The 22,844-nt window shown below is 55.5% G+C and overlaps 1 protein-coding gene across 13 annotated transcripts in view; it reads left to right on the top strand.

The window, feature by feature from the left end:
* The window catches only part of PTPRN2 (protein tyrosine phosphatase receptor type N2), a 692,817-nt gene that overhangs the window by 167,229 nt on the left and 502,744 nt on the right, over positions 1-22,844 (top strand). For 11 of the 13 annotated variants that reach the window (XR_007479336.1, XR_007479337.1, XM_049715043.1 and 8 more), the window contains exon 3: positions 13,719-13,832. The exons of the other annotated variants lie outside the window; for them this stretch is intronic. Coding sequence is in view for 7 of the 11 variants with exons in the window: in XM_049715043.1 (XP_049571000.1) it covers positions 13,719-13,832 (114 nt within the window). In the remaining 4 variants the exon portion in view is untranslated. The remainder of the gene's footprint in view (positions 1-13,718; positions 13,833-22,844) is intronic. 13 annotated transcript variants of the gene reach the window in all.

A 22,844-nucleotide genomic window follows, 5' to 3' on the forward strand; every position in this document is an offset into this window, starting at 1 on the left:
CCTCCCCTCCCTCCCCTCCCTCCCTCCCCTCCCTCCCCTCCCTCCCTCCCCTCCCTCCCCTCCCTCCCTCCCCTCCCCTCCCCTCCCTCCCTCCCCTCCCTCCTCCTTCCTCCCCCTCCCTCCCCTCCCCATCCCTCCCCTCCCTCTTCCTTCCTCCCCCTCTCTCCTCTTCCCTCCCCTCCCTCCCTCTGGAAGGTGGGCAAGACCCTCTTCAGTAGGTGGGACAGGAGTGGGTGCAGAGGCAAGTGATGGGTGGCTGTTTTTGAGTAACTGTCACCGTCCAGATAAGACGAGGGCTACAGATTCCGTCCCCGTATCCCGCATAATGTGTCATTTTCATTCGGTGCTGCTCACAGCCCTAAGCGCCAGGCCTTTCTGTTCTTCTCTGAATAGTCAGTGGAACGTTCCGGGCTGATAAGAGAGGCAGCCTGGTTCCCTGGCAACGGGCTGGAGCAGAGAGCTGCTGATGGGAGATTAGCTGCCTCAGATAAACCACCTTGCTTCCTGCTGCTTGTCTGTGCGCTCAGGACAGACGGCAGCAAAAAAGCCTGGCCGGTGTGTCAGCCCAGGCCGGCCCTCGCCTGTGGGCAGGGACACCCCACCCAAGAGCTTGCAGCTGAGGCCTGCAAATCGGGCGCAGTCAGTGGTTTGGTGTTTGCTTCTTCATCTTTTTTTTTTTTTTTTGCGGTACGCGGGCCTCTCACTGTTGTGGCCCCTCCCGTTGCGGAGCACAGGCTCCGGACGCGCAGGCTCAGCGGCCATGGCTCACGGGCCCAGCCGCTCCGCGGCATGTGGGATCTTCCCGGACCGGGGCACGAACCCGCGTCCCCTGCATCGGCAGGCGGACTCCCAACCACTGCGCCACCGGGGAAGCCCTGCTTCTTCATCTTTTAATTGTCTTTCTTCCAGTAAATGCCCCTTAGTGTAGTTGAGACCCTGCCAGCGTCTGGGAGCTGTCTTCCTGCACACAAGCCCCGCGTCCACTCCACTCTCCTCTGCCCTTGAATCTTGGCTTTTATTTCCTGGTTGTTTGTACAAGAACGTGGGATTGTAGAATTGGAAGAGAGGTTCAGATCATTTGGTTCCTCTCTGTTATTTTCAGAAACAAACCAACAAAATTCAAACCCCAAGCCCCTGACGACCAGAGAGGCTGAGCATAGGGTGAAAGTCACACAGCCCTCTGGGCTCCTCCAGGCTGTGCTTCCGAAGGCGCTTCCTGCTTCCCAGCAGCGATTTCGAGGGTGACCATGGTGCGTTTTGGTTGGTCTGCGTGAACATTCTCTCCCCGCGACAGTGCATCTAACTTCCCCATAGAAAATGCAAAGACAACTTGGCTATTAGAAGGTGTGCTTTAGCTTTTTTATGATGTTATCGCTTGTCCACATATCTGACTCCTAGAGAAGACGTGAGGCTCCATCTCCATGTCTGCGAGGCTGGTGCGCGTTGAGACAGGCCTCTTATTCACTTACTCAGAGGCGTGCCTTGGGCCTGTGTTGCAGGCCAGCACTGGGTTTACGCTAGAGTTCTGGGCGCCTTTCAGTTGGGAGTTTACTATCATGATTTTTAATTATGTTCTGCTTTCCTCTGACGACGGTAGCAACAAAAGTAAGGAAGCAGCAGAGAGCTGTAGCGTGAGTCGGATGAATTTGGAGTTGAAATGGGAAATCCTAGCCGAGGAGCAGAGGGAAGCGGCCGTGCTGCCCTCGGCAGTCAGGCTGCTGCACCGACTCTTACACTTGCCTGGAGTCCCTGGCCTGTGGGAGAAAAGGGGGAAACAATAGGCTGTATGCGGTTTTCTAAGAAATATAAACGTTCACATATGAGGTGAAACAAAGAGGGACGAGTGACTCAGAGTCCAGGGAGGGTTTTATCCACAATTCTGCAGTCAAACCGGCTTTATTGTCCTTATGCTCAAAATGACCATCTTTTACATCAGCTGTCTGTATCCCAACAGTGCGGATTTTAATAATGTATTGAACTGCCACAGAGGCAGAGCCACAAAGACATCTGGCATGGGTGTATGTGTGTGAAAGAATTCTCCACCATAAAAAAAGGTTGGACGTAAGGCTCAATGGCTGTGACCTCAGTTCTGAGAATGAGACGCCTGGAGGCTGGTCAGTGCTGGGTCCTGGAAGCGGGGCAGCGGCCGAGGGGCCGAGCTCGCCCCCGTCGGAAGCCGGCTCCTTCTCCACGGTCTCAGGGGCCACAGGCGCGGCACTCCTCTCCGCCTAGGGTCCTCTGGATTCCGTCCCCTCGGGCCGCCTGTGTGCACAGCAGTCCCCGTGGCGTCCAGGTGGTGGACACTGGATCTTGAGCGTGGCTGAGCAGCTCTGCAAAGCCTGGTGCTTTGGGGACTGGAGTGAACCTCCGCCCGCCGGGTGCTCTCGGGCCGAGGCCCCCGGCTACTCGAGGGCAGCACCACGCAGGTCTCAGGCTGTGGCGGCCGCCTCTGTTCAGTTCTCTGTTCAGACACAAGTGGACAGACGGGCCCAGTGCAGGGAGGAGCCGGTGCTGGCGGGGGCTGGCTGCCACTCTCAGAAGGGGTGAAGGTGGGCAGTTCCTGGTCTCAGAGCACCTGCAGTGCAGAGGCTCCTGGTGCCCCACGGGCTTTCACGCAAGCCCAGAGCGTTCAAACCAGAATGGATCTTGGAAAATATCTAATTCAGCTGCTGTGTTTTAGGAACTGAGGCACAGAGAAGGGAAGTCGCATGCCCGGGGTTGCACAGCAGGCTGGCGGCAAAGCTGGGACTGGAGCCTGTTTCCTGCTGTTGTCTCCTCGCCCTTTAGTAGAACTCGGGTATGAGGCAGACGCAGTCCTTCAGGCCTGCAGCGAGCATGAGCTGCAGCTTCAACGTCGTGCTCAGCAGTGTGGAAGCCGCCGACCAGGGGCTCCTTAGGACTTAGCCCAGAGTGGTGTGTTGTCTTTCCACCCAGACTTTAAAGTTTACTCTGTTGTCACTGGTTGACGGAAAACCGTGGGCGCCGAAGCATCAGACCAGGGCCAAGGGTGAGGGTGGCTGCAGGCGGCGCGTGTCCTGGTGGTGAGCGGGGGGCAAGGGCGGCGACAACCCGGGCAGGTCACCCGGCCCCTCAGGACTTCAGCCTTTCGGTCTGTAGGACGAAAGGGCCTGAACACAATACACGCTGCTGCTCTCTTCAGCTCTGGTTAAAAAACCCCGTGTATTCCAGAATCCCGGGGTGTGGTCTGCGGGCTGAGGCGCGGAGACCCAGGCGCTGGGGCGCGAGCCTCGGGCAGGTGGCCAGGCCGGGGTCTGGCCGTGGTGGGAAGAGAGCAGAAGCCAGGAGGACGGAGGAAGCGGCTCAGAGAGGTTAGCGCCTGCACTGGGGATCTGTTGCTGCCCCGCCTAGACGGTCCGGTTCCAGCAGCTGGAAGCCGTCCCCGTGATGCTGAGTCGGGTTTTCTTTGCAGGAAGGGCTGAGCTTTGGAGGCGCAGGTGTGATTCGCCTTTGACGGTCAGTGCTGTGCTCAGGATCCCAGATGCCAGCTCCCACCGCTGGCTCTGGAGACCCAGAGCTTTCTGTGCTGGCGCCCCAAACACTTCGGTCTCAGGGGTCGGAAGTCCCTGAGGAGTTTAGCTGCAGCCAGGTGTGGGTGGCGGCCTTGCACAGACCCGGCCCCGCCTTGGCTGTCGGTGATCGGCCGGGCTGTTCTAAGGGAAGCACCGCGCGGAGCCGGCGGCAGGGTCAGCGGAGGAGGCTCCCGGCGTTTGGGGGGGCCTGTGCGCCCTCTCCTTGGCTCTCTGCGCGGCCGGAGCCTAAACCACCGCTGAGGAAGGCCTCCAGGTCACGCGGACGGCCTTCCACGTCGGGGTCCGGCTGTGCGGGGGCAACCCCGGGGGGATGGGCAGCAGGGCCCCCGCCGGCCCGTGGCGCCCACCAGGCTGCAGGCTCTGCCCTCTCCCACCTCCCCAAGTGCGTTCCTGAGGCTGTTTACCCCGGAAAAGTGCAATGCCCCCCGGGGTCCCCAAAAGGTAGCTTTGGTTTTGTTTAATGGGATCCCCGTGGGTCCTGGAAGCTGGTTCTGATGGGCCCTGGTTGCCTCAGCACGAGGCTGTACAGTTCACACCTGCGGGTGGGTGGGTCAGCAGCCGCCAGGCGTCTCTCACCCCAGGGTCCCGCTGGGAGGAGGGGCCCAAGTGAAGCCGGAGGAGTGTTTCCTGGCTGGCTGGGGGCTCTCCCCAGGCCTCCGCCTCCCCGTGTGTGTCCCGGGAGCCCCCAGAAGCGGGCCTGCTGAGCCATGCCCTAATTCTACATTTAAGGTTTTGAGGGACTTCCGTACTTTCCACAGCGGCCGCACCTCTGTACCTTCCCAGCAACGCTGCACGGGGACTAGCTGTGTGGACTGTTTGCTTCCTGAAGGAAAATCGTATCTGTCTTGATACTTTACCTAGGTTGTTAGTTTCTTAAGGTCCGGGTTCCGTCGAGTTCTCCGATCTGTCAGACGCTGAGCACGTCCATGAGTCACGGCGACTATCGGATGCTTTGCCTTTGATTTTGTTTCCTTGGGAAACACGGAAGCAGCTGAGCAGTGAGGACGTCCCGGCCTCATCCAGCCCTCAGCCCTGAGCTGAGCTGGGAGTGGCGGCGTGGCAGGGCTGACCGCAGGTCTGGAGGCAGCACCGGTCTGTGGGTCCCTTTTCAATCGGGGGAGCCCCAGCCGCCTCAGTGACCCCGCGTCTCGGCGGTCACCACGGTGGAGCTGCCCTCGCTCACCTGAGCCCAGTGGGTGGGAGGCGCCGCTTCCAGGATGGCCGCGCGCAGGGGTGGGGAACGACCTCCAGAAGGCCATGGACGCTTCCTGTGGCCGCGGGGGCGACTTGGCCGAGGTGCGGAGTCCACAGAGAGCTGTCGCTGGTGCCCACTGGCTACAGGAGCCACGTGCTGGCCAGCCCCCTTTCTCCTTCCGTCCTGGATGTGGGCTCGGGCAGTCACAATGGCGAGGGTCCTTGAGCTGCCTGAACCTGGAGCAGCTGGCCCTGCTCCCCATGCCCCGGCTGCGTGCTTCTCGTCGCAGCCACACGAGAGAGCTGGCGTGATGGTAGTAAAGAGCATGGACGCTGGAGCCAGCCTGCCACTTCCTGTGTGACCTGCGGCAAGTCGCTCAACCTCTCTGGGCCCTAGTTTTCCCGACAGAGAAAGGGGACCGTGATAGCTTAGACCACTGAGGACTGTCATAGGATTAACCGGGTTGAGTGTGTCAAGAATGGGGCCTGGCACTCCGTAACCGTCCATAAACGTTCACTCTTATTTTGAGAGCTGACATACACGGGACCACAGGGATTTTAGAGAACAAGACACTCCATCACTGCAGCGTAACTATGACGACCACGTTTTCTATGTCAAAAACTGGGATCACGTTCTGAAAGGAGGCTTGTGCTCTGCTGATGCCAGACAGTGCAGGGAGGCCATTTGGAGGATCCTGGCTGGACCCTCAGGCATTACGGTGGGAGCTGGGGCTGTAACTTTGGGTGACTCCCGACCCTCTGTGTGAAGTGGGCTGATGGGGCCCATGTGCAGCACGTTCCTGGGAGTATGTCTGGGACTCGACGAGTTATTACAAGTAAAATGCTCAGGGAAGCACTTGGACGGGAGCAGGCTCTGTTCTTTGCCGTCTTCACACTCTCCCCACGTGGGCGGGCCTGACCTCTGCTTGGCTGTGCCCTGACCCCCAGCCCGGCCCCTTGGCCTGGGGCTCAGTACCAAGTTTACCTTCCCAGACCTCGTTCCACTTTGCAGGGTGGGGAAGTGGACCACTGACATTTACAGAAGGGGTGGTGGGGTGTCACCGCCTCCTGAGCCCGGGGGCCGCGGCCCGGCCGTGCTGTGCACGCGCTGCTCCGTCACAGGAGCCTGGAATCGCGTTCCCCGAGAATAGAAACAATTTCACGGCTTCGCTGTACAAGCGTATGTGGAGGGTATTTTATCAACTCCAAGAAAAGAGTTTTCTCTTCTCCGGAGAATTCTTTTCAACAGGGCAGTGGTTCCGGGCTGCTGTTACTTTTCTCTTCTCCAGAAATGTCTGGGGAGAGCTTTTTTCTTGCTGCTGCACCCCTGGGGCTCTGAGGGAGCAGTGGGTTCCTTCCTATGCGACGATAGTGTAAGAGGTCCTGTGCGATCAAGGGAGCCCTGGGCAGCACGGTAGGGCAGCTTCCACCTGGAGGGGTGGGTGGGGAACCCCTGGGGTTCTGAGGGGTCCCAGAAGGGGAATCAGGAGAGAATGAAAGGGTGCTCCAGGCTGGAACGTCAGGACACTGGAGCCTGGGGCTCCCCGGGCTGGCCTGCGAGCCCGGTGCAGGTGGCTGTCGATAGACGGGGAGACTGCCTGCTCGTGGACTCTGCAGACGCGGGACTGCAGACCCTGGCTTTGCTTCTCCAGGGGCGAGGGGTGTGCGTGCCTGAGGCCTGATTAACGGGCCGCGGGCTTGGTGCTGAGGGGCAGGGATGCCTCTGCAGTGGGGCCGTTGGTGTGGCCTGTGCTTGGCACTTCCTCTGTGGTGACAGCTGTCCCGCCGGGCATGAGGGGCGCCTCCAATCCAGAGGGGAGGGCACAGGTGCCCTCGGCCCGTCAGGCTGAGCCTGCGCTCTGAGCACCCACGGGGTCTCCCGCAGGGCCCCGCACAGTGAGGTGCGCCCGCGTCCGTGTAGCCCGGGGTCCGAGGCCCCAGGCTGGCCGAGGTGGAGCCGCGAGCGCGGGGAAGGTGAGGCTCGTGCGCGTGCGCCCCGCTCTGGGGAGGGCTCCGCAGGGACGAGGCCAGGCCGGTGCGCCCAGTGCCCTGAGGGGGACACGGCACAGGGTCGGCGTGGGAAGGCTCCCAGCTGCTCTTCTGCGTGTGCACGGCGAGAGTGCGCGAAGCTTGTGCGACTGTGCACACGTGTGGCGGTGTGTGCGTTGTGCACGCACGTGCTCGCGTGCATTCAGTCGTGAGCGTGTCAGCTTGTGTGTGTGCACAGGCGTGTGTGCGAGCCTGTGTGTGTCTTGCTGCCCTGCCTCCCTAGTCGCAGTGGCTGGCGTGGGTCCGGCGGGGGCGTCCACAGCCTGAGCGGCAGAGCTGCGGCCGAGGCTGCCGAGGACCCGGCGCTGCGTGCGGGGCGGAGCCGCGAGGGGTCACTGTTGCCGCCTTGTCCTTCCTGCCACCCGCTGGGAGAGGGGACAAGCAGGCCGTCTTACCAAGTGTGACGGGCAGCTCTGCGTGGAGCAGCGGGCGTGGCCCGCGGGCCGGGCGTGGGCCGGGTCCCCTGAAGGTGCCGCCGGAGGCCCCGTGGCCTCGCCTGCTGTGCCCGCCTGCCTTGCATGGGCTGCTGTAGACAGATTTCTGTTGTTACTCTCATCCCACGGCTGGTCCCCTCACGAGGGGCATGAACATGAGTTTGGTGCCTACTGTACACAGTGTTTTGAGGACTGCATGATGCCACAGCGTGTGATCACCTGCGGTTGTGGAAAGGGGCGAGGCTGCTGCCTCGCAGGCTCGTGGCCTCTTCCCTGTGAGGGAAGGGATTCTGACGCAGATGACTCATACTGTGTCTCTCACCGGCCCCATGATTACTGTACAGCCGCCTCTGGTGCACCCTCATTTCCAAGGACTTTATCATTGTGGCGCCTCTGCTGCCTAATCTCTTCTTGCTGCAAAATCAAGAACATTGATCTTGAGGTTTCCAGGGAACCAAGATAATACGTTTACACACGTGTGTTATGTACGCGCATAAACTATTCACACAATTACTGAGCAGTTGTGTGCGTTGCAATAATTTGTAAACGTGCCCTCAGCTAATTAGCCCACTTTGAGAGTCGAGGTTAGGTGATCACATCGTCTTTATTAATCCCCCGTCCTATGATCTCTTCCCAAAGAGATAATGAAGAAATGTAAAAAAAAGACATATAACGAACAAAAACAGGCAAAGACCTTAGAAAAGGAGGAAAGAGGATGGAATGTTATGGGAGCAAAGAAAATATTTACTTCACTGAAATGAACAGTACCGAAGCCTGCACAACTGAGAAAGGTTGGTCTCCTGCCGGGCCCAGGCGGAGAGCGTCCTGGAAGGTGGAAGGCAGTCCATCCCAGCGCTGGGGTCCGGGTGGGGGGTCCTCCCATGGTCTCAGGATAAAGATGGCCGTGAAACCGGGGGTGACTGTTCTCAGCAGGTGCACGGTTAGGTTCCATAGGCTTTTTTCTTAGAAGGTCCTTTAACGCCAGCCCGAGGCACATCACTGAAGGGACACGTAGCAAAAACAGGTGTCTCAGGGGGAGCCTAAACCGACTTGTTCCAGCCCATGGCTGCCCGCTGGCCTGACCTGCTGGTTCTGGGTCGTCCTCTGAGACACCCAGCACGCAGCAGTCCCTGAAAGCCATGACATCTTGAGGGTGAAGGCTCAGCGTCTCCACGTGTCCCTCCCCCAAGCAGAGGTGCACTAGGCCCGCCTTCTCCATGTGTGAGGCTGGGAAGTGGATGTGCTCAGGGCGGGGGGTGGCAGCACCTGAGCCTGAGTATGAGACGGGAGGAGGTGCAGTGTTGGCTGAGAAGATATGGGGACACGTGCTCCTCGTTTGCTGTCCCCACTGTGAGCCCTGTTTTGCCTCAGTGATTCGGGTCCCTAATCCAGCCAGGTCATCTGCTGGGAGTTGAAGACTTCTAAATCTACGTGAGGGTCTAGCTAGTGGTGTTACACATTTCTCTGGGCATCTCTGTTTCATTCCAGGCAAACGCAAGGTCACCAGTTAATCAGATACAGACATTTATTTAATCCACAGTGGCTGCAGAGCGCAGTGTCAGACGCTTGGGAGGTTGAAGGGGCGGGAGCTGTGACGCCTGCCTCCTAGGAGCTCGGGCACTCCTGGGCCAGAGACGTATGTTGGTGCCCAAGGGTTGGGGGGTGAGGGGGGTCTTGTCGACATGGAGATGTGAGTGCATGTGTGTGCACACGCATGTGGTGGTGAGGCTGGCGACACACGCAGTCCCACATTCTCAGGGGGAAGTGATCTGGAAAGCTGGTCCAGGAGGAGGCCTTGAGACGGGCCTGCGTCGGTGTTGAGGGGATAGTGATGGTTATGAGTGAAAGTGACGTTTGCCTGTAGAGATAGTGCTCTGAGGGGAGCTGGTTAAAACAGATGAACAGACAAGATAAACAAGCAGTTTTTTCACATTCTTCCAAAAATCCAACCAAAAACTTGTTAATGTTTTCCCTTCACAGCGGAAGAAATCAGCCTCCCAGTTCTAGGTGACTGACAATCAGAGTGTCTCTAAACAGAGCTCTTGCTCCCAGAACTTCTGGTCTGTGGTGCTTGGTTGGCTGGGAGATGGCCATCTGCTTTCTCAGGGCCTCAAACATCCCTTCCATTCCTGTCTTTAGACCCATCCAATCTCTGGCCCCCAGAGGCAGTGGGGATCCGTCTTCTGCTCTGCAGAATAAATGGGGGATGTGGGGACAGCTTCAGAGTTCCGCTGAGTTCCCCAAGTTTGGGGAGTCCAGGTCCATGCCTGCATCTGTGGTTGCTGTGGTCACCTCCCACAGAGGTCTGGGGGGTGACTTCCCCCTGGAGGGATGCAGTCTCCCTCCCCTGGAGGCCCGTGGGCAGTGCTTGGGGCCAGTGGCCATCAGGAGGCCGCCGCTGTTTCCCCACCTCTGCCAGCCAGCCTCAAGAGGGCTTTGTTACTACTTTGGAGAAACACACGTTCTATGAGCCGCCTCTCAGAATACCCCCTTGAGCCCAGAGCCTCTGTGGGACACAGACACGGGGTGGGACCGTCTGTAGCTGGGCAGCATCGGTGTCCTGCGGGCTCACCTCTGAAAAGGCTACGGGTCTGGCTAGTTCTTCCATCTCCACCGCCCTCGCTGAGCCACCCCCTCTGCACGAGCAGCCCCCTTCAGCCCCGTGGCTCCTGGCAGAAAGCGGCCCCTGCCTGCAAGGCCCTGGCAGCTCCTGCAGCTCCCGGAGGAAGGCCGAGCCCTCCCCACGCCCTTGTGTCTGCCTGACCTGCCAAGCTCGCTCCAGCCTGGAGCTCTGTCACTCTTGGTCCCGGAGCCCCAGTGACCAGGCGCCTCCCTCCCTCTGCAGGTCCAGCTCCCCAGCCTGCAGGTCCTCGCCAGCCCTGCGCGGGCCAGCCCGTTCCTTAGGTGCCGCTTCTCTGGGGCCTCTGCCTGTGGCACGGGGCTGCTGCCCCTCCTTCCTGCTGTCCTCGTAGCCTGTCCACTGTGGCCCACGTCACAGTTAGAGGTGAATAATTTGCGTGTGCTTAGCGCTGTGGGGCCGTCTGCCCTGTGAGCTGGAAGCCCCTGAGAGCGGAGCCGCTGTTGTCCGTCTTTGCCCCGAGTGCACGTCCCACGGCTGTGCTGCCTGTTGGTCCAGCGGGACGTTAGAGCAGGGCCGTGTCTGGGGGTCAGGGGGCAGCACAGAGCAGCGTACATGGGGACGAGTCCACTCATTGGAGAGGGAAGGGGCCTCACAGATTCGCTGTGGACACGGGACCGGACATGCTCAGAGGTGTGCTGACGAGAGTGTACGCCGTCCTCCAGCGGAAGCAGAGAAAAAAGTAATGAAGTTGTTTGTTGAGGAATAAGTGAGGGAACCAGGTTTCTGGGACAGAGGTATTAGAAACATCTGTTTCTGGGGTGAGTTTAGAGGTTGGAAGAGCAGCTTCCTTGTTCTTGTGGTGAGTTTGGCAGTTAAACAAGTGTTAGAGGCTGTGTGTATCTATATGCACATACGTACATGTGGACACCAGTGCACACACATACACATAAACATGTACGTACACAGTAGACACGTATACGCCCATACACACATGGAGGTAGACATACGTACACAGTACATGTACACGTATACACACATTCACATACATATGCACAACACACATCTACATACACTTACACACATTTGCAGGCGTGAAAACACACAGACATACGTAGACACACAGTACATAGCACACACACGCGCATACACTTATACCTTGGTGTCCTTTAAATATGGTGGTAAAGATGAACGACATTATTGAGAAATGCATTGGGTAAGACAGTAATGAGCACAGCACACCTCCTAGAACAGCCAAGATCCAGACGCTGACACCAAACGCTGGCGAGGAGCAACAGGGCCCCTCCCTTCTGGTGGGGGTGAAAGCTTGGTGGTCAACTACAAAACTAGACAGACTCTTACCATAGGATCCGGCAGCTGTGCTCCTTGGCATTTACCCGGAGGAGCCGAAAACACGTCCACACAAAAACCTGCATACGGATGTTTATAGCAGCTTTATCCATAGCCGCCCAAACCTGGAAGCAACCAAGATGTCCTTGGGTAGGTGAATGCGTAAATACACGGTGGTGCGTCCAGGTAGTGGAATAGGGTTCAGTGTTGGTAAGAAAGGGCTGTTGAGCCTCAGAAAGACATGGAGGAACCTGAAATGAATGTGACTGAGTGAAGGAAGCCAGTCTGAGCAGGCTGTGTTCTGTATGGTTCCAACCATATGACATGCTGGACAAGGCAAATTTATGGAGACAGTGAAAAACATCACTGCTTGCTGGCGTCAGGGAGGAGGGAGGGATGAACAGGTGGGGCACAGGGGATGCTAGGGCAGTGAGAATACTCTGTATGACACTGTGATAGTGGGTACACGTCAGTGTACGTTTGTTCAAGCCCATAGAAGTACAGCGCCAAGAGTGAACCCTAACATGAACTATGGGTTCCGCACCCGTATGCTGATGGCGTGTCAATGTAGGTTCGTCAGCTGTAACAAACGCGCCATTTGATGGGGATGTTGATAATGGAGAGGAGGAGGTTTATGGGGAATCTGTGTACCTTCCTCTTAATTTTGCTGTGAACCCAACACTGCTCTGAAAAACAAAGTTTATTAATTAAAAGAAGCTCTTGGGGACAGTGTCGCTGCCTCACCAGCGTGGCTGGAGTCTAGGGGTGAAGAGCGCCCAGGGTTAGCTTTCAGACGATCCAAACAATTAAATGATTAGCTAACACTGATTCTAAAAGCACAAACAATATTATGTATCACGTTATCTATAGTCTAAATATATGTTTAAAAGAAAGGTTTCAAGAAAATCTGATGAATATTTTTCTTAGAATATATTTACAACGTGTACACCACAAACCAGATTGAAAGAATGAAGCCGTCACACTCGAGAAGGGAGAGAATTTACCTGGAACACTCCAAAACAGCGAGGAAATGTCTTTGCCCGTATTCTCCTCTGTGACAGCCTGAGTGGTGGGGTGTCTCCTGCGGGAGGGGCTCTCAGACACGTCCCCGGAAGCGGGGCTACCCGCAGGCGCTTAGCTGGTCGCTGATACGGACCTGACTTCTCTGCCTGCCCCTCAGCTCAGCTACTGATCCCTCCCTACACCCCAGCCTCGGTTTTCTCATCTAAAACGTTGGGTTGGACCGTTTTAATGCTCCTTCCATTCCCTGGTTTCAAGATGTTTCCACCTGAAGAGGGACATGAAAGTTCCGGTGTATTCTGGGGCTTCTCACTCTTCTCTCCTTGCCCCACACCCCAAGCACGCCACCCACTGGCATGCAGTTCTTTGCATGAAACGGAATCAGAGAACAGGGACACTTATCGTCTGTGTTCCAGCCGAGCAGACCGTCCATCTTGCTGGGGGGTGGCAGTGGGGAGGAGACCCTCCGTCCGAGACAACTGTCCCCGGATCACTGGTGGCAGTTGGGTTAATTTCAGCGGCGCTCACCGAGGGGGGGCAGAGACTGAAGGTTGAACTCCTCACGTGGCCGCTGTCTGCCTGCTCCCAGGAGCCCAGCAGCCCGGCAGGTCGCCTCCCGGATTCTCTGGGCTTTGCAGAGGCCCACGGAAATCCGGGAGGTGCTTGTGAGAGGACACTTACGATGACTCTTTGCTGCTCACGCGGGGCGTCCGCCTTAAGCACACGTGGACTATGCGAGCAGCAATCGCTGATCAGCCTGGCGCTGGGCAAAGCGTTTCTGCTAATTAAACTGGTTGCATTTGAAAGGCAGTGAACAATGGAAGCGCTTTCCCCCTGCGCCCAGCCCTGGGCGAGGCCCTGGGTCCTGAATTAGCCTTTTGTACCCAAGGCGGTGATTTGAATGTTTGAACCCCCATAGGAAGCTTGTCTCAAAGTGAACAATTCGCTGAATAAAGACTAATTAGGGTCCAAATTAATTAGAAGGTGCGGTTTGAAAAGATGTTGATGAGCAGAGTCTGTCATTTCAGACAAATAGGACAGAGCAGGATAATGGGTCCCCATTCATATCTCACTGTTCCTGGAGCCCCCCTTCTTCACTGCGTTCTGAGGAGGCCCCCTGGAAGCCAGCCCTGCCAGGGCTCCATGGCCCTGCCACCAGCACCTCCTGCAACCAGGCACTTAGGTTCCTAGGCGTCCTGTTTCTCATCTGGAAGACGGGCCTGAAGACTATTGCCCATTTGGTCACTGGACAGGCAGAAGCAAAGCTTCACATCGAAAGTGTGAAAGTCTCTGCTGGCAAATGACAAAAAGGCGGGGGCTGGGCAGGGAGGGCTGGAAAGTAGACTAAAAACCCAAACCACGCCGGACTCAGCCTTTGCATCTGTGGTTTCCACGAAGCTCTGCTTTTCACCTAAAACACTGTCACTTTGCAGGTGCTTCTGATCCTGGCAGCCCCTCGGAGCCTCGCCGCTGGCCGTGGCCAGGGCTTCCTGGCCGTCTGTCTGTCTCCTCTCTTACCTGACCTGCCTCCCTTTGTTGCAGATGGAGCGTTTGGACGGTGTCAGGAGCTTCCAGCCGTAGACGTGCACCACTACGAAGTGTCGCCAGGGGTCCTGCAGCACCTGACAGCCACCCTGAGGGCGCTCTCCCGCACAGGTACGCAGGCCGGGGCCCAATCCGCGCCCTGCTGCTGGGCCAGCGGCCGCTACGGCGCCAAGTGCTTGGAAGACATGTTGCTTCTTCTTAAAAGCCCTTGGCCTCTTAGGTGGTGAGGAGTTAGAAAAGGGCCGAGCCAGCCAGTGTGCGATGGGCGGGGGCAGGCGGCCTGGGTCCCTCCTGGGTTCGAGGTGGTCCCGGCAGCCGTGGCTGGCGCTGCCGGTCAGTGAGGGTGGGGGGGGGGTGGCTGTGTGTGTCGCTGCAAAACGGCCGCACCGCCGGAGCCCCGTTCCTAGTGTCCCAGCCCAGCCGCCCGGCTGCTTGTGGACCACGGGCAAGTGTGCAGTCTTGAATGAGGCCCGGGAGCAGGCCAGGCGCAGCCTCCCCAGGGAGAGACGTTTTCTGCAGAGGATGAACCCTGAGGGTCTGCGCTGTGATTCACCTGCCGCGGCCTTCCCGGGCTCCTGCAGCATCGGGTCTGCCGTGGACCCTCCGAGCGCAGGCATCTCCCTTGGGCACGTGGGACCGTGGCTGCCTCCTGCCCACAGTGTCCTCAGTGTACCGGTGTCCCCTGCATGAGGCCCGTGAGAGGAAAGGCGATCAGGGTCCCAGAGCCCTGGACGGCGCCGAGGGCTGGAGCGCTGACACGTGGCGCTGTGGCTGGCCTGGCCCGTGAGAGCGGGCTTCCTCTGATGACTGCTCCCGCGGGCGGGGGAGCAGGTGCCGTGGGCTGTGCCACTCGCTCCGGCAGAGAAGACACGTGGCGGCGGCGGTGGTGGCAGTCGGCCCCGTGCGGGTCCCTTCATGGGACCCGCCGCCGTCCGCGGACGGGCGTGGGAGTCCTCACCCTGCTTCACCCACTCCAGGAGTGGGATGTTGCTTTTGGTCTATGATGTTGTAAGTGGAAACTGCGGCGTGTGGTGGCCTTAAGTGGAGGTGCTTTGAGTGCCTTTCCCATGGGATACCCTCGCTCCGCAGGTCAGGGAACAGGGTGGGGATTCTAGCAGCCACTGAGTATGTGCATTCCGGAGCCGGGGAGTAACCGCAGCATGGGTTTGCTCACCTGCCCCATAAGCCCCTCTGTGCCTGGCGGGCCTTGGTGATGTTTTGGGTCTTCTGGTGTTACTGTCAGTTGAGAGCCGGTGTCCAGTGGTCACGGAAGAGTGTGCTGACGTCCTTTTCCTCAGCGCACAGCTGCCCCGGTAGAAGGCTGCAGGCCCCTGCTGGAGGCTGGGGGCGAGATGAACAGGATGAGTGTCTGGCTCGTGTAGCAGAGTCTTTCCTCCAGGGGGCCTGCTCCCACCCATCCTTCAAGGGGCTCTGGTCTGTGACATGGAGGTTCCAAGTGTGGAAATGGTGGAGGGGCTGTGACTATGTTGGCGATTCAGTAGATGTAGAGCTTTCCTGCTGGTGCAGGTCCCTGGATGCTGGTGGAAGGCCCATTTCGTCCAGCTCTAGGAACACTGCCAGCAGCTAACCAATGCCCCAGGCCTCGTGGGCCACTTGCTCTGTGGTGACCACATCCCCTTCTCTTTGGCACTTAGGTGCCCCCACTTGGCCCCTGCCTCCCCAAGGCGCCATCATCCTGGTGCACTCAGGGCTCCCAGATGAATGGAAGCAACTCCCAGTGTATTCCTGACACAGGTGGGCATCTCTGTGAGCCCTTCGAGGATGCTGGGACCCATGAACTTATTTCTCGTGCTCTCTGGACCCTCCTGGGGTCATGGGCAGGTCGATTGTGCTGCTCTCTCTAAGCCTTTGGGCACATGCCTCTGTCACGTAAAAAGGGAGTTCTGGTGTTTCCACTTCACTTCAGTAGGGACCTTGTGTCCCTATTTATGTCAAGCAGCGGTGGAGACTGCTGGAGCCGTTGGCTGGAGAATCTGTGCTTAGGGCCCCATGTCAATAAACTCTGCCTGGTCCAATTTCTGTTCATTCCGCCTTGACCTCACATCCTGAAGATCCATCCCCACATGTGTTTCTTTTGCTACAAATTGGCAACATCATGCAATTCTTTCATGTGCTTTGCACTCTCTCTGTGGCCACGCCTCACCCTCTGGGCCTGCTGGGACTGCCGTCCAGATGCGGGTTGAGATGCACAGAGAGGTGCAGGGTCAGCAGGGCAGCAAGGCCACCGCCTGGGGGGCGTTCTAGGTTCCTCAGGAGAGGAAGGGGTGCTTCTCCCGGCAGAGCAGTTTTGAGGGTTCAGTGTCCCAGCTTGGTTAGGATGTGTCCTTGTATCCCCATCCCAGTCCCCAGCGCCTGTTCCCAGCACTGTGACAGAAGGCTGTGAAGCTGGGGATCCAGTGTGTATCGCGGTTCAATCTCACGGGGTCAGAATGTGAGATCATTTCGGTCATTTCAAAGGGAGTTCAAGGTATATGGAGAGCACTTCATGGAGGAGGTGAAACATAGAGGAAAATAAGTTGTTGTGTTTTTTTTGCGGTACGCGGGCCTCTCGCCGTTGTGGCCTCTCCCGTTGCGGAGCACAGGCTCCGGACGCGCAGGCTCAGCGGCCATGGCTCACGGGCCCAGCCGCTCCGCAGCATGTAGGATCTTCCCGGACCGGGGCTCGAACTCGTGTCCCCCGCATTGGCAGGCAGACTCTCAACCACTGCGCCACCAGGGAAGCCCAGTTTTCAAATTACTAGATTTCATTGTTTTGAGCAGTTTTACATTTACAGAAAGGTTAAGCGGAAGGAGTAGAGGGTTTGCATACACTACTGCCCCGCTTCAGAAGGCTTTCTCGGTTATCAACGTCTGGCTTTGGGGTGGTACACTGACTGCAATTGATGGGTCAATACTGATACATTATTATCAACTAACATCCATAGTTCACATCAGGGTTAACTTTTTGTTTTGTACATTCTGCGGGTTTTGACCCACGTGCAATGTCATGCGTCTACCATGATGGGATTGCACAGAGTAGTTTCACTGCCCTCCAAAGCTTCCGCGCCCCACCTGCTCACCCCTCCCTTCCCGCCAGTCCTTGGCAGCCACTCATCTTTTAACTGCCTTTTCCAGAATGTCATGTAGTTGGGCTCATGCAGTATGCCACCTTTCCAGATTGGCTGCTTTCACTTAGTAAAATGCTTTGACGTTTCTTCCATGACTTTTCATGGCTTGACAGCTTGTCTCTTGTTAGTGCCGAATAATATTCCATTGTCTGAGTGACCGATTTATTTATCAGTTGACCTACTGAAAGACATCTTTGTTGCTTCCAAGTGTTGGCAATTATGAATAAGCTGCTATAAACGTCTGTGTGCAGGGTTGTGTGGACATGAGTTTTCGGCTCCTTTGGGTAAATACCAAGGAGTGTGATTGCCGGGCCGTTTGGTGAGAGCACGTTTAGTTTTGTGATTCACTGCCTGCCTGTCTCCTGGCAGCGGGTATGGAGGGGAGTGGAGTGACTAAACCTCTCTGAGGGGCAGTTTCTTCGTCTGGTAAATGTGGATGATCAAACAGGGCTGTTGTGAAGGTCAAACGCTGAAATCAAGTAAAATATTTTAAACCCTTTTATAAACGTAAGTATTTCCAAGTGTTAAATATTATTTATTTGATACTCCGTTTCCAATTTATGGAGCTATCACACAGATCATACCACCTATTTTTTTTCCAGTGGAATTATTGCAGAGTTTCTGCTAAGTTGGTTAGCTCTGTGCATCAGTTCAAAGGCCAGAAAAACAGCCATTTTCCAAGGGATGAGGATATGTTCTAGTTCTTTCCTTAGAACAGCGGTGAGGATGATGATGATACCACAGGTCTGCTCACTGACCGACGAGCACGGCTGTGCCCTATGGGAGCCAGTCTGGAGGTCCCCTGTGATCGCGATGCGAGGGGACAGGCAGGAAGGACATTCGGGGCCTGGAGCCGCATTCCTGTCCTTCCTGAGCCCAACTCAGCCCCTCCCCGGAACACCTGGTCCCTCCCGGGAACACCCTATTTTTAAGCTGATTCCCCCGGCCAGTCCTGAGCAGGTTGCACTTGGTGTCCTGGGAGCCCTGTGGTGCCTCGCACAGAAGCTGGAGGAGTTCTTTTGGGCCTGGGGTCCTGGCTGGGGATGGTGTTTTGACTTCTGCTGCTGGTGGCTCTTTGCTGCTGGGCCACTAGAGGGCGTGTCCGAGTGGCTGGACAGGCCCGTGGCGTTGCGCTCTGTTACTTTGTACCTGGCAGCACGTTGCATTTCCTTCTGTCTTAGCGGCAGTGGAGGACTTACCATAGTAAGCCCGGAGGTGTAGGCGTGAAATAAGGTTTTATAGGCTAGGTTGAAAAGAAGCATCATGGGGACATTTGTGCTCTCCTAAACTGCTTGTTCTAGTACTTTCTGGACATGATTCTGTGTTTCTCCCTGGGCCCCTCTGCCGCCTAATGCTGCAGTTCTCCGTGCTCCACTCCCCCTCCGCGGGCGGCTGATTCCGGGACTCCTCTGCCTCGGCCCCCGCTGGCCAGCGTGCTGGAGGTGGCGGCCCCAGGCCTTACAGGTAGGCTCCCCTCCAAACTGCCCATCGTCCTTGGGTGTGAGGGTCAGTTTCTGGAGGTCAGGTCTGCAGATGTTATGGGGCGTAATGAGGGATCTCAGGGGAAATCATCGTCCAACTGGAGAGTCTGACGCCTGGGACCCATGTTTTCACCCTCTCGTGTGGAAAATCACAGGATGCAACCTCCCTGCCATCTCGCGGCCTCGGCAGCCGCGTCCACGGCAGAGTCGGCTGCGTGTTGCTATCGCTCGGCCTCGTCGCGGCCACTCCTCAGAGATGAGGGTCCGGTCTCAGTGACAGACGGCAGCTTGCAGGGCCTTCCCCTTGAAGAAGGGAGGGGAAATGGGGTTTCATTGTGCAACGTGCTTCTTCAGTGTAAATACGTACGTCAAGGAGCAGAATATGTTCACTTTTATTCACTATCCTTGTCTCCTGCAGGCAGCAATGTTTCATGGGTGGACACATTGTTCTCTCGTGTATTAATTTATTTTTCTTTTTAAGATTTTTAGGAATTTCATGTAATGTCTGAAACATTTATATTAACATATTTCCATACAAATAACCCAAAGAAAGTTAAGTATTGGTTGTTTTTTTAAATTTTTAAATTTTATTTTTTTATACAGCAGGTTCTTATTAGTCATCAGTTTTATACACATCAGTGTATACGTGTCAATACCAATCTCCCACTTCATCACACCACCATCCCCACCCCCCCTGCGCTTTCCCCCCGTGGTGTCCATATGTTTGTTCTCTACATCTGTGTCTCAACTTCTGCCCTGCAAACCGGTTCATCTGTACCGTTTTTCTAGTTCCACATACATGCGTTAATATACGATATTTGTTTTTCTCTTTCTGACTTGGTGCACTCTGTATGACAGTCTCTAGATCCATCCACGTCTCAACAAATGACTCAATTTTTTCCTTTTTATGGCTGAGTAATATTCCATTGTATATGTATGTACCACAGCTTCTTTATCCACTCGTCTGTCAATGGGCATTTAGGTTGCTTCCATGACCTGGCTATTGTAAATAGTGCTGCAATGAACATTGGGGTGCATGTGTCTTTCTGAATTATGGTTTTCTCTGGATATATGCCCAATAGTGGGATTTCTGGCTCATATGGTAATTCTATTTTTAGTTTTTTTAAGGAACCTCCATACTGTTCTCCATAGTGGCTGTGTCAATTTACATTCCCACTGACAGTGCAAGAGGGTTCCCTTTTCTACACACCCTCTCCAGCATTTGTTTGTAGATTTTCTGATGATGCCCATTCTAACTGGTATGAGGTGATACCTCACTGTAGTTTTGATTTGCATTTCTCTAATGATTAGTGATGTTGAGCATCCTTTCATGTGTTCGTTGGCCATCTGTATGTCTTCTTTGGAGAAATGTCTGTTTACGTCTTCTGGCCATTTTTGGATTGGGTTGTTTGTTTCTTTAATATTCAGCTGCATGAGCTGTTTATATATTTTGGAGATTAATCCTTTGTCCGTTGATTCGTTTGCAAATATTTTCTCCCATTCTGACGGCTGTCAAATTGTGTGTCTTAAATTTTTTATCTGAATGTTTTAGGATTTTCAGATTGCACGTTTGACATCATTTTAACCCTATACAGTAAGCTAATATATATTTTGCTATAATTTTCATAGAATAACAGAGAATAGCAATACTCAGTATAGTATAGAAGAGTATAATTTTAAATAGTTATAATTTCAGTATTCCACCCATGCTTTCTTTTTGCTGTAAGAGGAATGCACCTTTTTATTTAGTACATTAAAAAACAACAACAGAGGCACAAAGGTTGTTCCCAGTGTCACTTAGCTGGTGCAGAATTGGGATTAGAACTCCCAACAGCAGAGTGTAGAACAGTAGTTCTCAAAATTCTGATCTCAGGAACCCTTCATACTATTAAAAATTATTGAAGACCCCAAAGAGCTTCTGCATTTTTGTGGGTTTAGTGCTATATGCATTTACTGTCTTAGAAACTGAAAATTGAGAAAATTTTTAAAAGCTGTGTTTTAATTCCGTTTAAAATAAAAATAGTCATCATAAACTTGTTACATAATAACCATAGTAACTCTGTCTTCCAAAACATTTTTTTAAATGTGTTAAGTGTTATGTTTTTGTTTTGTTTTATTTTTTTGCATATTTCTTTAACGTTTGCCTTAAGAGAAAACAGTTGGGTACTCATATCTGCTTCTGCACTCATTCTAGGCAATTTCCACCCACATAGCCTCTGGAAAATTCCAGTGTAAGAGAAAATAAAATGAAAAGGGTAAATAGTGCCTTAGTATTTTATGAAAATAATTTTGACCTAATGCCCACCTTAGAGCCTCAGGGACCCATGGAGACCCTCAGGCCACACTCTAAGAACCGCTGTAGAGAGAAAAGGGGGTGGGTTTGGAGTCAGAAGGAAGCATCAGCTCCAGCTGTGCTCCAAGCGGGCCACATCAGCTCGGCACACACGTTGTGACAGTACCCAAGCTCTCCTGGTTTCCATTTCCTTACCTGTGGAGTGTGGGCAGCACCGCACGCCTTTGGTCGGGCGCCCTGGAACCAGACACTGAAACCGAGGTTCACTGTGGTCAGGTCCCTGGAGAGTGCTCAGGGCATAACACCTGTGCAGGTGATGGGAGCCTGGTTGGGCAGAGGGGGGACGCAAGGGCGATGCTGCGCAGGAGGTGCGGAGCGGAGCCCAGAGGAGCTCTGGGTCTGGAGCTGGGCACAACCTTCAGAGGTGACCCCATGGGGCCGCGGGGCTCGGCCTCTGTGCCCAAGGAGGGCCAGGGCCCTGGGATACGCTCTGCCCAGGAGGAGGCTCGGGGTGGTGACTTAGGCAGAGGCCGTTCCCCGTGGCTGCGGGAACGGAGCAGACAAGGCCCCAGCTGAGAGCTGCCGGCCTGCCAGTGTCAGAGGCTGAGCCCCGGGGAGGCATGCGTGCAGCACGACTCCACCCCACAGCCACTGCATGGTGTTCCATCGTTTCTCAGACGCACTTTGTGTTCACATCTTAACACCCCTGAAATCAGGGGTGCATCTTACATCAAGAGCACGCCGTCATTTAACCGGCAACATTTTGGCTTTTTCTTAGCAATACTGAAATGATGGTCTGTCTCAAGATCAAAACTTCTTAGCGTGGATGAAATACAGTAATACCGTCTCATAGGACTGTTCCAGTCCCAGGTGATGCGGGTGGTGCCGTTCACTAAATGCTCAGGAAATGGTGAAGCCCTTTGTCACCCACACTGAGTTGTGGAGAGCCTTCCCTTCCACATGGACTCTCGCAACTCAAACTGGCGTGAGCTGGGCGGCCGGGGAGGAAGACCGCCCGTCCTCAGCGGGATGGACTGCTGGCTCGGTGTGACCATTCTGTGGGTCAGTTATGACTCTAGAGCATTCTATCTCAGGAGCTAAAATGATAAATCAGAATTGGGTACTGTGGTTAACTGCTCGGGATTCTGAATATATACATTTGTTCAGCTTTTTCCAGTTGGGCGCAAATTAACACAAGCAGATCGAAAAAGGAAGGTGGGGCCGTAGAGCATCGCGGCGGGGAGCCTAAAAGCCGCCCTGAGCAGGAGCTGATGTCTGCGCATGCTCCGCCTGCGCCGGCTCCGTAACCGCAGGCCCAGTGCTGGGGAAGAGCAGAAACTAAGGCATCAGACGTTCCCTCCGCAGTGTCCCTCCACCTATTCTGGTGTTTTTATTTGCTGTTCCACGTCATTCTAAGTCAAGAAAAATTAAGAAATTATTAGCACGGACTTTTACCATTTGTCTTTATATCGTGCAATTCTGGTTTTAAATGCAAGTATAAGAGCATTTAATGCCCACGCAAAATCACCAAAATTATCCAACTCCTATTTCATGGCTCGAACGTGCATACATGCTGTCCATGTTAGACGGCGGAGACGCTGCTCTGTTTCACTTCTCGACGCGGACACATCCCACCAAGCCCGCCTTCGGCTCCCCCATGGATACGTAGGACCGAGGGAGAGGAACTCTGGCCCCCCTACCATCCCCTCTCCTTCCCTGTCATCATTCAGCATAGATAGCTGGGAATTCGGGGAAGTGGCGGGAACCAGAAAGGATGCGACGGGGCCCCCCTTGTCTGTGTTTCTCGGAACACCGCTGCTTGCTTTCTGTGTGCGAAGTGGGTCCTGGGCAGAGGCGAGCTCGTCTCCGGGGGCCCCCTGGGATCTGAGTTGAGGGCGTCTCCGAGTCGATGTGTGAGCGGGCCAGGAAGGGGGCGCACAGGAAGGAGAACTGACATCCGGGCAAACAGGAGGTACAGGTGTCGACGCAGCTCGGAGGGGGCTTCCCCCCACCCCCGGTCACGCTCGACGGACTGGAGTTCTCACAAAGACACCCGCCTGCAGTGCTGGGGCTCCTTCATGTGGCGGCCTGGGTGCTGCAGGGACCGAGGCAAGGGGAACGTCACCAGCCACAGGGAGATGTGCAGCCGGTCAGCCATCGGTACTCACGTGCTCAACCGATAAACCTCCAAAGCGGAAACGTCGCGTAGTGGGTGGCGTCT

This window comes from Orcinus orca, chromosome 9 (genome assembly GCF_937001465.1).
Source record: "Orcinus orca chromosome 9, mOrcOrc1.1, whole genome shotgun sequence".
Classification (NCBI taxonomy): Eukaryota; Metazoa; Chordata; class Mammalia; order Artiodactyla; family Delphinidae; genus Orcinus; species Orcinus orca.